Source organism: Rhamphochromis longiceps, linkage group LG13, assembly GCF_057381845.1.
Source record: "Rhamphochromis longiceps isolate RC_006_pf linkage group LG13, R_longiceps_female_GT1.1, whole genome shotgun sequence".
NCBI lineage: Eukaryota > Metazoa > Chordata > Actinopteri > Cichliformes > Cichlidae > Rhamphochromis > Rhamphochromis longiceps.
In genome coordinates, this window is record NC_140569.1 from 3,001,208 (window position 1) to 3,014,251 (window position 13,044).

Genomic DNA, 13,044 nt, shown 5'->3' on the forward strand with positions numbered 1-13,044 from the left:
CTGATCTTATTCAGCTACAGCCATGGATGCTGGGATATGTACGCCTCTTTAACTGGTGAAGCACTGCTCTAAGACACGCTGTACACATAAAGGTAAAACTTTTAGAGGATCATCGGACCAACAATTTTAAGGTCTAAAATCTAAAAAAAAAAAAAAAGACGTCATCAGCAAGCTAAACAGCTGAAGTACAGATTAACGTTTTTAATTAACATCCTTGTAATAAGAGCCTGTAAATAGATGCTTAGTAAACCATGTTAATGAGACTTAATAAACAAACAAACACAGAGTTTGAGCTCGACGGCTGTTTGAGTGATTAAAATTTAATGGTTAATGTTTTTAAGGCTTTGTCTTTGTGTCCCCAGAAGAAGTCGAGTGACTGTGTAGTATGAGCACAGATTTACACACACACACACACACACACACACACACACACACACACACACACACACACACACACACACACACACACACACTAATCACACGGGACAATCCATTTAAGAGCCTAGAAATTTGGTCCAAACAATCAGCGGGAGGCGAAACGCTGCCCGACGGTGAGCCAGAATAACTGGATGATAACCTCCTCCTCCCTTTAAAAAGGAGATTAAAGAGAGAGAGAGTGTGTGCGAATGTCTCTCGCTCGGCGGACACCTTTCATGCCGTCCAATCACATCTCGTCAGAGAGGAGAGAGAGAGAGCAGAGTGGGGGGGCGGGGGGGGGGTAATCTCGTCACAAGAGACAGGTTTAAAGCTCGCTGTTTTATTTTATAAAAGCCGTCGCTAATCTGCTTTAGAACCGAGAGAGATGGACAAAGATGGAGAGGGGACGAGCGAGAGAGGAGAAATTATATTGCAGAAATCAATAATCATGATTGTTTTGGTCAGATTTTAAAACAACTATCACTGACTCAGGGTCGTCTGCTAGGGAGTTTAGGGGAGTCGTCATGTAGTCAGTATAAAAGAGGGCCGCAGTTTCTGAAACACGAAGCCGATACTGCCCTAAACCTGCATTCTATTTAATATCCACCAGGGGGCGACAGGTGTGGGACGAAAAAGACTTCTAGACCTGCTGAAACTAAGAGAAAACTGTCAAAATCAACAACCTGTAGTGATGACTGGAAAAATAACAATCGGTGAGCTGGTTCTAAAAGCGAGGCTGAGACGAGCGATGGAGGCAACCACCAATCAGAGTGAAGGGTACGACTGATTGACTTATTCTGAGTGGTAAACATATCAGAGGGCTACCTGTGGATCCTGAAATACCAACCACCAGATACAAAACAATGCATGAAACTTAAACTAAAGTTATCGAAGGATCACTTTGCATGAACGCGGGACATCAGCACGAGGTGTTTCTGACATGGAAGGCCAGCCTGAAACCTCCACCATGAGAAGTATTGCTGTGTCACGTGGGGGTAACAAGAAGCTTGGGCAGCATCAGGTTATCCCCAAGCTTTCCTGGACTAACCCGGGGTCTCCTTTTGGTTTGGAACTCCAAAGGGAGGCGTCCTGACATCCAGGAGACGAACTCGGCTGACCACTTCCATCTGAGTTCACGACCGTTAGCAACTCAGCTCTCTTTACCGCGATGGTTTGGTACAGTGCTCGCATCACTGGGACCGTCGAGAAACTAAAATATCAACCAGCGACTTCCCATTCAGACGCAAACTGAGTTAAACTTTGATGTTTGGCTGCGCCGATGCCTCAAAGGTTCAGTAAAACCTCCACGCTCCACCTTCCCAACGCTCATATCTCCACTCTGATTACCTTGATGTTTATTCCAGACTTCACAAGAAATCTGAACAACCTACAGAAAACTCTGAAACCAGAAAAACACTCGGTAGGTATGGAAAACATAAACGATACCACCGAGGGAGGAAGCATGGACAGATCTTACTGGTCTGCTTTAGTTGGTGTATGCAGACTGGTCAGTGAAGGAGGCGAGGGTTCAGCGTGCTGCTGTGGACAAACACGATCCTCCGACTCAGTCCCAATCCCGCCGTGTTTGTGGGTCTGTCTGACCCAGTTTGTTTGGGATGTTCTGTTCTGACAACAGCTGGCAGGCTCTGTGTGTGTGCTTTTACAGACACACACACGGGGGTATCATGCTGTGTCTGTTTATTTTACAATGTCACATGGGAATTTGTGTGTGTGTGTGTGTGTGTGTGTGTGTGTGTGTGTGTGTGTGTGTGTGTGTGTGTGTGTGTGTGTGTGTGCATGGGTAATACTTACGTATGGACCTCAGGCTGCTCCATGAAGCGCTCCACACTAACAAAACAGAAACAAACACCGTCAACAACAGTGGCCAGGTGGGACTACACTGTGTGTGTGTGTGTGTGTGTGTGTGTGTGTGTGTGTGAGCTAGAGGCAGAGTGATCGAGACAAATGAAATGAATCAAAGGAGACAAGGGGTGAACAAACAGAGAGAAAACAGGAAATACATTAACACACATGCACGCACAAGCATGCATGACATGGTTTCATCTGGCTCCGCCCCCTGTGCTGCTGCCCTACTGAGCCTTTCATGGTGTGCACAGACCCCCCCCCACCTCCCCCAACATGCATGCACGCGCACACACACACACACACACACACACACACACACACACGCGCACACACACACACACACAAAGCTTTGTGTGTGTGTGTGTGTGCTGCCTCGCTCACAGGAAGGAGCAGAAACGAAGAAAATCACAGACCTTTAAATTAAACTGCTGTTTAACAGCAGCATCAAAACCGTGAACGTCCACCAGCAACACACAGGAAGATTTAACCCTCGAGTGCCCGGTCTGGTGCACAGTCACCAAACATGAGTGTATCAGATGAAATGGTCACGACTTTTAACCTGTTCATTTGGGTTTCTACTCGTAACTGAAAATCCTCCAAAGAGAGCCATGTTTCCTGACTTCCTTTCGTAAACCACCTCAACCTGACGGAGATGCAACTCCACGCTGCCTTCAGAGCTCCTCCTGCATCTGCAGCCTCATGGTTCTGGTCATCCAAGAGTTCATGACAGAGGGAGCCACAGACAGAGGGACACGAGGAGAGAGGGAGCCACAGACAGAGGGACACGAGGAGAGAGGGAGCCACAGACAGAGGGACACGAGGACAGAGGGAGCCACAGACAGAGGGACACGAGGAGAGAGGGACTCACAGACAGAGGGACACGAGGAGAGAGGGAGCCACAGACAGAGGGACACAAGGACAGAGGGAGCCACAGACAGAGGGACACGAGGAGAGAGGGACTCACAGACAGAGGGACACGAGGAGAGAGGGACTCACAGACAGAGGGACACGAGGAGAGAGGGAGCCACAGACAGAGGGACACGAGGACAGAGGGAGCCACAGACAGAGGGACACGAGGAGAGAGGGAGCCACAGACAGAGGGACACGAGGAGAGAGGGAGCCACAGACAGAGGGACACAAGGACAGAGGGAGCCACAGACAGAGGGAGACGAGGAGAGAGGGACTCACAGACAGAGGGACACGAGGAGAGAGGGAGCCACAGACAGAGGGACACGAGGAGAGAGGGACTCACAGACAGAGGGACACGAGGAGAGAGGGACTCACAGACAGAGGGACACGAGGACAGAGGGAGCCACAGACAGAGGGACACGAGGAGAGAGGGAGCCACAGACAGAGGGACACGAGGACAGAGGGAGCCACAGACAGAGGGACACGAGGAGAGAGGGACTCACAGACAGAGGGACACGAGGAGAGAGGGACTCAAAGACAGAGGGACACGAGGAGAGAGGGAGCCACAGACAGAGGGACACGAGGAGAGAGGGACTCACAGACAGAGGGACACGAGGAGAGAGGGAGCCACAGACAGAGGGACACGAGGAGAGAGGGAGCCACAGACAGAGGGACACGAGGACAGAGGGAGCCACAGACAGAGGGACACGAGGAGAGAGGGACTCACAGACAGAGGGACACGAGGAGAGAGGGACTCACAGACAGAGGGACACGAGGAGAGAGGGACTCACAGACAGAGGGACACGAGGAGAGAGGGAGCCACAGACAGAGGGACACGAGGACAGAGGGAGCCACAGACAGAGGGACACGAGGAGAGAGGGAGCCACAGACAGAGGGACACGAGGACAGAGGGAGCCACAGACAGAGGGACACGAGGAGAGAGGGACTCACAGACAGAGGGACACGAGGAGAGAGGGACTCACAGACAGAGGGACACGAGGAGAGAGGGACTCACAGACAGAGGGACACGAGGAGAGAGGGACTCACAGACAGAGGGACACGAGGAGAGAGGGAGCCACAGACAGAGGGACACGAGGACAGAGGGAGCCACAGACAGAGGGACACGAGGACAGAGGGAGCCACAGACAGAGGGACACGAGGAGAGAGGGACTCACAGACAGAGGGACACGAGGAGAGAGGGACTCACAGACAGAGGGACACGAGGAGAGAGGGAGCCACAGACAGAGGGACACGAGGCGAGAGGGAGCCACAGACAGAGGGACACGAGGAGAGAGGGAGCCACAGACAGAGGGACACGAGGAGAGAGGGACTCACAGACAGAGGGACACGAGGAGAGAGGGACTCACAGACAGAGGGACACGAGGACAGAGGGAGCCACAGACAGAGGGACACGAGGAGAGAGGGACTCACAGACAGAGGGACACGAGGAGAGAGGGACTCACAGACAGAGGGACACGAGGAGAGAGGGACTCACAGACAGAGGGACACGAGGACAGAGGGACCCACAGACAGAGGGACACGAGGAGAGAGGGACTCACAGACAGAGGGACACGAGGAGAGAGGGACTCACAGACAGAGGGACACGAGGAGAGAGGGACTCACAGACAGAGGGTAGGTGGACTGACAGATCTAAAGCTGAGCTCAGTCTGATAACACGTCTGTATCAAACCTCACATTCCTCCTTTGCATCACTCGTGAAGAAGAACATCCCAGAATATCTGAGCGCTCTCTCAGCACAGTGAGGTTCTGGGACTAAACACCTTCGTGGTTAAATTTAGGCAATGAAAATGAGGTGCAGGCTGTTTTTCATCCATGTCACCTCTGTGAGTCTTCACAGAGAGACAGACTCTGCAGCAGTAAATCTCGTGACCCTCGGTGTGTTAGGTCGGAATTAGAAGCTCGCCACACCAATGATCCAGCTCATGTATGAGTCGTGGTGAACTTGACGTGTTGAATTTACCTGAGACGTTTCACTGACAGCTGCAGTGCAACTGAAGACTTTAACCTCACTGAACCACAAACCGATCGGCTGTATTTAAACCTGATGGGATTTTTGCTTTTATTAATGGAGCTAATCAAGTTTACTCTGAGTAAATCATTTTATGCAGCATTCAGGTTTGCAATATTAAAACTAAGACTCAGGCTAAGCTGCAGAGTCCTGACTGAGCACAGACAGAGAGCACATTTCCCCATCATTAGTGTCTCTGTGGAGAAATGAATTTAAAATCCTTAAACGTCAGGCCCGATTAAAGACCTCGTAGCAGCACATCATCCACACACTGCAGGCTGACTCGTGGTTTGCAGAGTAACTCAACGTTATAATGGAAGGCAGAGCAGTCAGGACTCTCTCCTGTGGAGCGAGTCGCAGTAATAAATACAAATGAACTTTCTGTGAATCTGATTTTCCTCTTACACAAAGGCCACGTTTACAAAGTACTCTGTGGTATTTTAGGTGTGTGTGGTCAGTTTTCCTCGACGCTCCGTTCATAAATGCATTTATGCAGGTTGATAAATGCTGAGGCCAATATTCCCAAAACACACACGTGTCTGCAGATGAAAGCGTGAACAGACCTGTGTGTGTGTCTGTGTGTGTTTCAGTTTTCTGGAAAGGGAAAGGAACCCCTCCCTCCCCTAAGAACTGACCGCAGGACAACCTCACACAGGCCACCTGAAGGTGTGACTGTGTGTTTGTGTGTGTGTGTGTTACACTGACAGACACAGCTAGGCAGTGACATTCCCACAGTCTGAAAAACATCTCTCACACACACACACACACACACACACACACACACACACACACACACACACTACAGCAACCCACTTGCCCAAAAAGTGTTTGTGTTTTAGAGTTTAGCAGAAAAACTATTTCACACCCATTTTTGTCCACTTGTTTAACATCAGTCTCATCACAGTTTGCAAGAACTATAACTGTCAGTTTGTGAGATCACTATTTAAAAAACGCTGGCAGGAGTAAAGAAAGAAGGACTTTTTCCAGAAGAACGATTGTGTTTAATCGAGATAAGGCTTAGACGTGAATGAAGTGTGTGTTCACACTTTTACCCGAACAAACCACGGGTTCACAAACTTTTGAATGTTCAAGAGGATTAACAGTGTGAGTGAGAGAGACCTACACACCTTTCCTTCAGGATGAACAAAGCTCCCAGCTGGACGAGAACAGTGGAGGCAAAAACTGCCAAAACTTCCAGTCTTTCAAACCTGCAGACAAGAGGAACACACACACAGTCAGATATATATACACGACACACCAACACACTCATCAAAATCCAAAAACGCTGATGTTTTGGACTCATGCTGGTGTACGGTCACTTCCTGACGGCTTTGAGCACCTATAAGCAATATTCCCACTGCAGCAGCTTCGGCGGCCGAGGGAGATCTTCTCAGCATTTATAGGGTTGGATGCTTGATTCAGATTCTGGGTCTAAAGGTTTCCCTGAAACACCTCAAGAAAAAGAGATTACGATTTCTATTTTCATGGGCCTCTGTCAAAAACAAAGTAAAAAACGGTAGATTAAGAGCAAAAAAGGACAATTATGGAGTAAAAATAGTCAAATATAGAATAAAACAGAATGGAGTTTATTCCTTCCAGACTCAAACATGAAGCTGAGGTCTGTCGTCTCCGAGCCTCGGGACACGTCCCTGCTTTGGGTTCACACTTTAATGCTCATGCACAGGAACATAGCCTGACATAACCTCTCCACAGGGAGACAAATGAACCGCTCCGCTCTCTAACACCAGCTTTACTCTGTGAAGCATATTCAAATATAGTCACTCAAATATACATTAGATCCATCTCACTACAATAACCTGAACCAGGATGTGCCACAGCTGCAGATGCATGTCAAATCAAAATGAAGCAAGCGTCGGCCTCAGGGCGAAGAGATGAAGCTGCGACTCAAAGTACTACAGCTGCAGTTCCTCTAGTGCCCACCAGATGCTCCATCAGTGAGTCAGTCTCCATTAGGGCTGGGTATCGATTTTGATTTCTATGATCGAATCGATTTAATTCAATTTGGACTCAAACGGTCAGAAATATTATAATTCTGATCATTTATCAGCACATCTCCATATTTTATATATGTATAAAAACAAAGCTGACACTGTGAGACTTCGTCAGAGGAGTGAGCATCACAGCAGACGCCTTTGTGTCAAAGTCACTGAGGATAAAACAGAAAAACATGAAGCACATTTTCCTGTCCTGTCCTGTTTCTAACAGAGAACCTTAAAAATATTCTGCACTCGATCAAAAACTGAGGAAAACCATGAATCAACATCTTTACGTTACCTGATGCTGCTGAAGTGAAGCAGAGCAAAGTTACAGAGGTTTGATTACAGACACAATGAAGCAATTTGGCATCACTTTAAAAAGTTTACATTTCTTCCTGACTGAACAGCAGAAATGAGGCTTTACTGTCATTTTTGGAGGAAAAAAAAACAGAGGCCGACAGCACTGAACACAACTGTAGACTCGTGCGTAACAAGCAAGAGAATAATGCAGAAAACTGAGATGTTTGATGGTAAACTGGTCTCTGAGTACGCTGAGAGAGAGCGCTGTGAGGAAGTGTGATTTTATCGTGGTGGAAGCAAAAGTAAAAGAGAATTCATGACGATGTTTATCGAACGTGTAGTTCGGATCTTCTTTTGCTGCTGGTTCAGTGAACTTTGGCTGGAGTGATGAAACCTGCAGCCTCAGAATCTGTGAGACGTCGGCTTTCAGCCCCGGGGGCGTGTCCGTACCATCGAGTGACCGTGTACCTGCTCTCATTTACTGTTTCACCTGTTTGGCGGGTGCTGAAATAGTTCTGTGACCTTTAACCTGAGATTCTGGCGTTTCTGGCAAAATGTATTTATAGTTAAAAATCGATTCAGGATTTAATGAATGAATATCATTTTATTCAAACTAAAATCATTTTGAATCGGAAAAAACGATTTTTTAAACCCACCCCGAGTCCCCTGAGACTCCCAGGTTAAAGTTTACAGCAGAAATAAACATGTTTACAGCCTGATGCACTGATGTACATTTAAGGAGGACTGGTTCGGTTTGAGTCTGCAGTCTCAGAGGAGGAAGCTCATGTAAAACATACTGACGGCTGCATTACGTGTGAGTATTCTCTGTGAGGAACCAAAGCTCAACACCAGCTGATTCAGACCGGAATAAACCCTTATGTCACCAATAACAACCATGAATACACCTCTGAGTTTAGTCAAAGTCAAAGTCAACTTTATTGTCAATTCTGCCACATGTACAGGACATACAGAGAATAGAAACTACGTTACTCTCAATCCCTAGATAAAATAGCAAATGAACATTTAAATATAAGAGTGATTAAAAAATGCAGGTAAAATAATTAAAAAGTAAAAATTTAAATAAATACAATACAATTTTACATATAACAAGAAAGCTATACAATATACAATATAATGGGTAAATGACATTGGGTGTAAACCACCTTAACTCCACCCTCTCACATCCACCCGGTTTATCGGACACATTCACACGTTCTTTCCTTTCACAGGAAGTACAGTTTCTCTCAGAAGACACTTTGATTTCCAGGTACCTGTTTAGCCCCTCCCTCTCGCAGTCATTTGTCCTGACCCTGCAGGTGCAGGTGAGGTGAACAGATCGGGGCTAAGAGGCTGAGTGGATTCAGTCTCAGCTCTAAAGAAGAAACTTGGCTGCACAGTTAGAGGTTTGATTTCTGAATGTGACCGTGTTCAGAAATCTCTGAACCTCTCAACCGGTGTCGTCACCGCCGTTTGTGGCAGCACATCGTGTGGGCGGGACTCGTCACCAGGGAAAAATGGGGATGTCTATTTCCGAGCAGCGAGATAAGGCGGACAGAGACAGGAATGGGGCGACGCCAGTCCTTTGCACAATGGTGGCGACAGTGGTGATGAGCTGTCAAGATACTGTTGCCATAGAGACAAAAACCAGAGACTTATGAAGCGACTGGATTTGTCCAAAGTCCTTCAATCTCAGAAAAACGCAAACCCTGTTTAAGTGCGAACACTGATGGATCTGAACTCTTTCATACTTATTTTTCCTAAAGATAATTATAACATGTGCCAATTCCTGTTTTTGATTTTAGACCAATAAGATTCAGCAGCTCATAGGACCGCCTTCAGCAACAATAAGCTGCTGTGATGGTTTCTACTTTTCTTTACGGCGTTGCTTCAGCTCACAGAGGTTTTCAGCACAGCTCTTTGAAGCTGCAGCATCTCAGTCAAGCTGAGCTCTGCGCTGTGACATCACCATCGCTGCAGCTTCATTCTGTCCTTCTTCAGCTGTTCTGTTGCAGATTTGCAGCTGTGATTGGATCTTTGTCCTGCTGATGACTCAGTTTGGTCCAAGCTGTAGCTGTGGGACACATGTGACTCTACTTCGGGCGATCGTGGCTCAAGAGTTGGGAGTTCGCCTTGTAATCAGAAGGTTGCCGGTTCGAGCCCCGGCTTAGACAGTCTCGGTCGTTGTGTCCTTGGGCAAGACACTTCACCTGTTGCCTACTGGTGGTGGTCAGAGGGCCCGGTGGCGCCAGTGTCCGGCAGCCTCGCTTCTGTCAGTGCGGCCCAGGCTGGCTGTGGCTACAATGTAGCTGCCATCACCAGTGTGTGAATGTGTGTGTGAATGGGTGGGTGACTGGATATGTAAAGCGCTTTGGGGTCCTTAGGGACTAGTAAAGCGCTATATAAATACAGGCCATTTACCATTCTGTATACTGAGGAGTTCACGGTCCACTCCTCCCCGTGCTCACAGCTGGTCTGAGGAGTTGGTTTTGACAAACGTCTCCTCTGTGGTCTCGTCTGTTCCAGCAGTCTTGTTCTTTGTTCAGATGCAGCTTTGCAAACCTAAGCTGTGCTGCTAACCTTTCCAAACCTGCCATGACCTTTAACCTTAAGCCTGCTAACTGAGGCCTGTAGAATCTGCAGTGGAGCACAGCCCGGTCTGACCTCAGGGGGACTTTGCTGGACGTCCATTCCTGAGAGGACTGTGGCATTAACACACACCTGAACGCTCCAAACCTCTGCTTTACAGATGTGCTCACTCTTACTGATGCTCAACTAATCAAGTGCGTTGATTAGCAGTACCTGTCTGGTAATCAAAACAGGCGGGGGGGGGGACAAGGTCTTGTGAGAGACTTTACTCGACGTCAGCGGGCTAACTCCCGACGCCTTCAGGTTAATGGGTTCCTCGTCTCACCAGGACTGCAGAGTGGGGACGCTCACAGATGACTCCTAAATAAAATCCCACATAGTTCCCACTGATGTGGGGTCAAAGGTCACACTCTGCTCTGCAACCTCCTGTGGTTAATCTACACAGGCTCCACGTAAAGCTGCCGTCTGCTGACATCATCATGTGTGCCCCTCCTCCTAGTTAAAGATAAGATCAATATTGATCGTACATAAAGTCAGTTTAGTGAGGACGCGTTATTACCGTCCATCACGCCGCTGACTTAAAGAAGTGAGTCACTGCTCAACCTGGAAACGCGCTCAGTGCTAATGAATCAACACCACGCTGTCGGGTGGTGGCGATGATGTTTTGGGGGAAACAGAATTAGAAGCTGCCTCCTTCGCTCTGACAGCCCTGTCACCATGCAGATGACAGCGCCGCTATTCATGGTTTATAATTGTTTCAAACATTTGAGTCTAAACATTTATTCACCCTGTAAATCCACTTTATTGTGTTATATTCACACATTAATGCAGCATATGAAAGCTCTTGGTTACTTTTAGAATTTAACTGTTATTATGTGAAATTCTTTTCATGTAACTGAGATATTTTATTTCTAACAGTTTGCATTTAGTGTTTAATTTCATGTTCTTAACGTCTGGGATGAAAAAAAGAATATTTCTGATTAAAAATACTTATGGGGATAGTTTTGACTGCTAATTTAAATGGCTGAATGATAACGTCCCACTGTGATCAGGTGGTCATCACCGAGTGAAGATCTGGATCGTGTTTATCTTTTCATTATTCGTCAGCGTTTATTTTTTGTTTGATGTCCTTTATTAAATTGTACATTTACTGTTTTCTTGTTTTTATGCATCATGTCTTAATTTTAATGAACTGTAAATTGTCTTTATCCAGCATCATTTCATACAATTTATTTTATTTGTATATTCTAAACATACTCTGGGTATAATTACAGTTAACTGGTCATTTTGGGCACATAAGCTCCGCCCACCTACTGATCAAACTTTTGGTTTGTGAGGGATAGCCAATCAGAAGAACGCTGATTTCATGGAGGAATTAAAATAGTTTGAGGATGATCCTACAGGCTGCAGAAAAGCCCAGAATCAGTAAAATATGGATTATTTTGAACTGTGAATCATGCAAAGCTGCTCTAACAGTTAGAATAAAAATATGGAGCTGGATAACTTTCATGATAAGCCTACTGTGATCAAACTAAACTGCAGCCTGAGGTGGTCATGAGGTGCTAAGCATTAGAACAAACATGGATCAGGCTAATTCCTGAAAAGACCAGTTCAGCTCCGGTGGGGTTTAAAGGAGTCAGACACTGGTTGAACTGGGCTGTGGGCCATTTAGGTACTGAAAGTCCATTAGGACACACACACAATTGCAGACACACAAACACACACTTGGGCATTATTGGTGTCAACTGAAGCTGAAAAGCAGATTTCCACACGATCACCAGTCTCCCACACCTCAAGGTCAGAGATCACCTGTCAGCTGCAAAAGCACTGTTTAGCCAGCTCACACACACACACAGACAGTAAACTGGCTGTGTGTGTGTGTTCGTGAGAGACACACAAACAAATGACAGCGCATAAACAAACACAGATGGAGCCCAAACCAAAGCAAGGAAGCGATGCTGATACATTCATGTCAGTAACGACTGCAGTAAATATAAACCAACGGATGCCTAAAAATAAATCTCTCAGGTCTGGACCTGGAAAACGAGTCTACAGTCTGGAGTGGATCACGGCCACAGAAGGTCGCTGCTAATTTCACTTTTCAGAGGCCGACGTTTAGCAACGAAAACCAAAAGCAAAGGCACAAAGCATGAAGTAAGGAGAGCCTTCAAGAGAGTGAACACCAGGAAAGCAGCAGGACCAGACGGCATCCCAGGTCGTATCCTCAGAGACTGCGCATACCAGCTAGTTCCTGTGTTCACTGAGATATTCAACATCTCTTTATCTCAGTCGGTGATCCCCACATGCTTCAAAGAGTCCATCATTGTTCCTGTCCCGAAGAAACCCCACCCTGCTTCTCTCAATGACTATCGCCCTGTAGCCCTCACCTCAGTAGTGATGAAGTGCTTTGAACGCCTGGTCAGAGACTTCATCATTTCTTCACTACCAGACACACTGGACCCACTACAGTTCGCTTACCGTCCAAATCGTTCCACAGACGATGCCATCTCTCATCTCCTCCACACATCACTCACTCACTTGGACACTAGAAGGGGGAATTATGTTAAAATGCTCTTCATAGACTACAGCTCTGCATTTAACACCATAATTCCCTCCACACTCACCACCAAGCTGGAGCATCTGGGACTCAGCTCATCTATGTGTCAGTGGATCTCCAACTTCCTAACTGGCAGACCACAGGCAGTAAGGATGGGCGGACATGTCTCAGCCTCCACCACTCTCAGCACTGGAGCCCCCCAGGGGTGTGTTCTGAGCCCCCTGCTGTACTCTTTGTACACATATGACTGTGTGGCCACTACCAGCTCCACCACCATCATCAAGTTTGCTGACGACACCGTCGTGGTGGGCCTGATCTCTGATAACAACGAGACGGCCTACGTGAAGGAGATTAGGAATCTGGAGAACTGGTGCCAGAGGAAC

At 47.2% G+C, this 13,044-nt stretch overlaps 1 protein-coding gene across 1 annotated transcript in view; it reads right to left on the bottom strand.

Moving 5' to 3' along the window:
* Positions 1-13,044, bottom strand: part of slc30a6 (solute carrier family 30 member 6) — a 78,368-nt gene that overhangs the window by 18,177 nt on the left and 47,147 nt on the right. Inside the window, exons 7-8 of the mRNA XM_085428420.1 lie at positions 6,349-6,429; positions 2,230-2,265 (exon numbers count right to left, since the gene is read on the bottom strand). Of these exons, the coding sequence (XP_085284546.1) occupies positions 2,230-2,265; positions 6,349-6,429 (117 nt within the window). The remainder of the gene's footprint in view (positions 1-2,229; positions 2,266-6,348; positions 6,430-13,044) is intronic.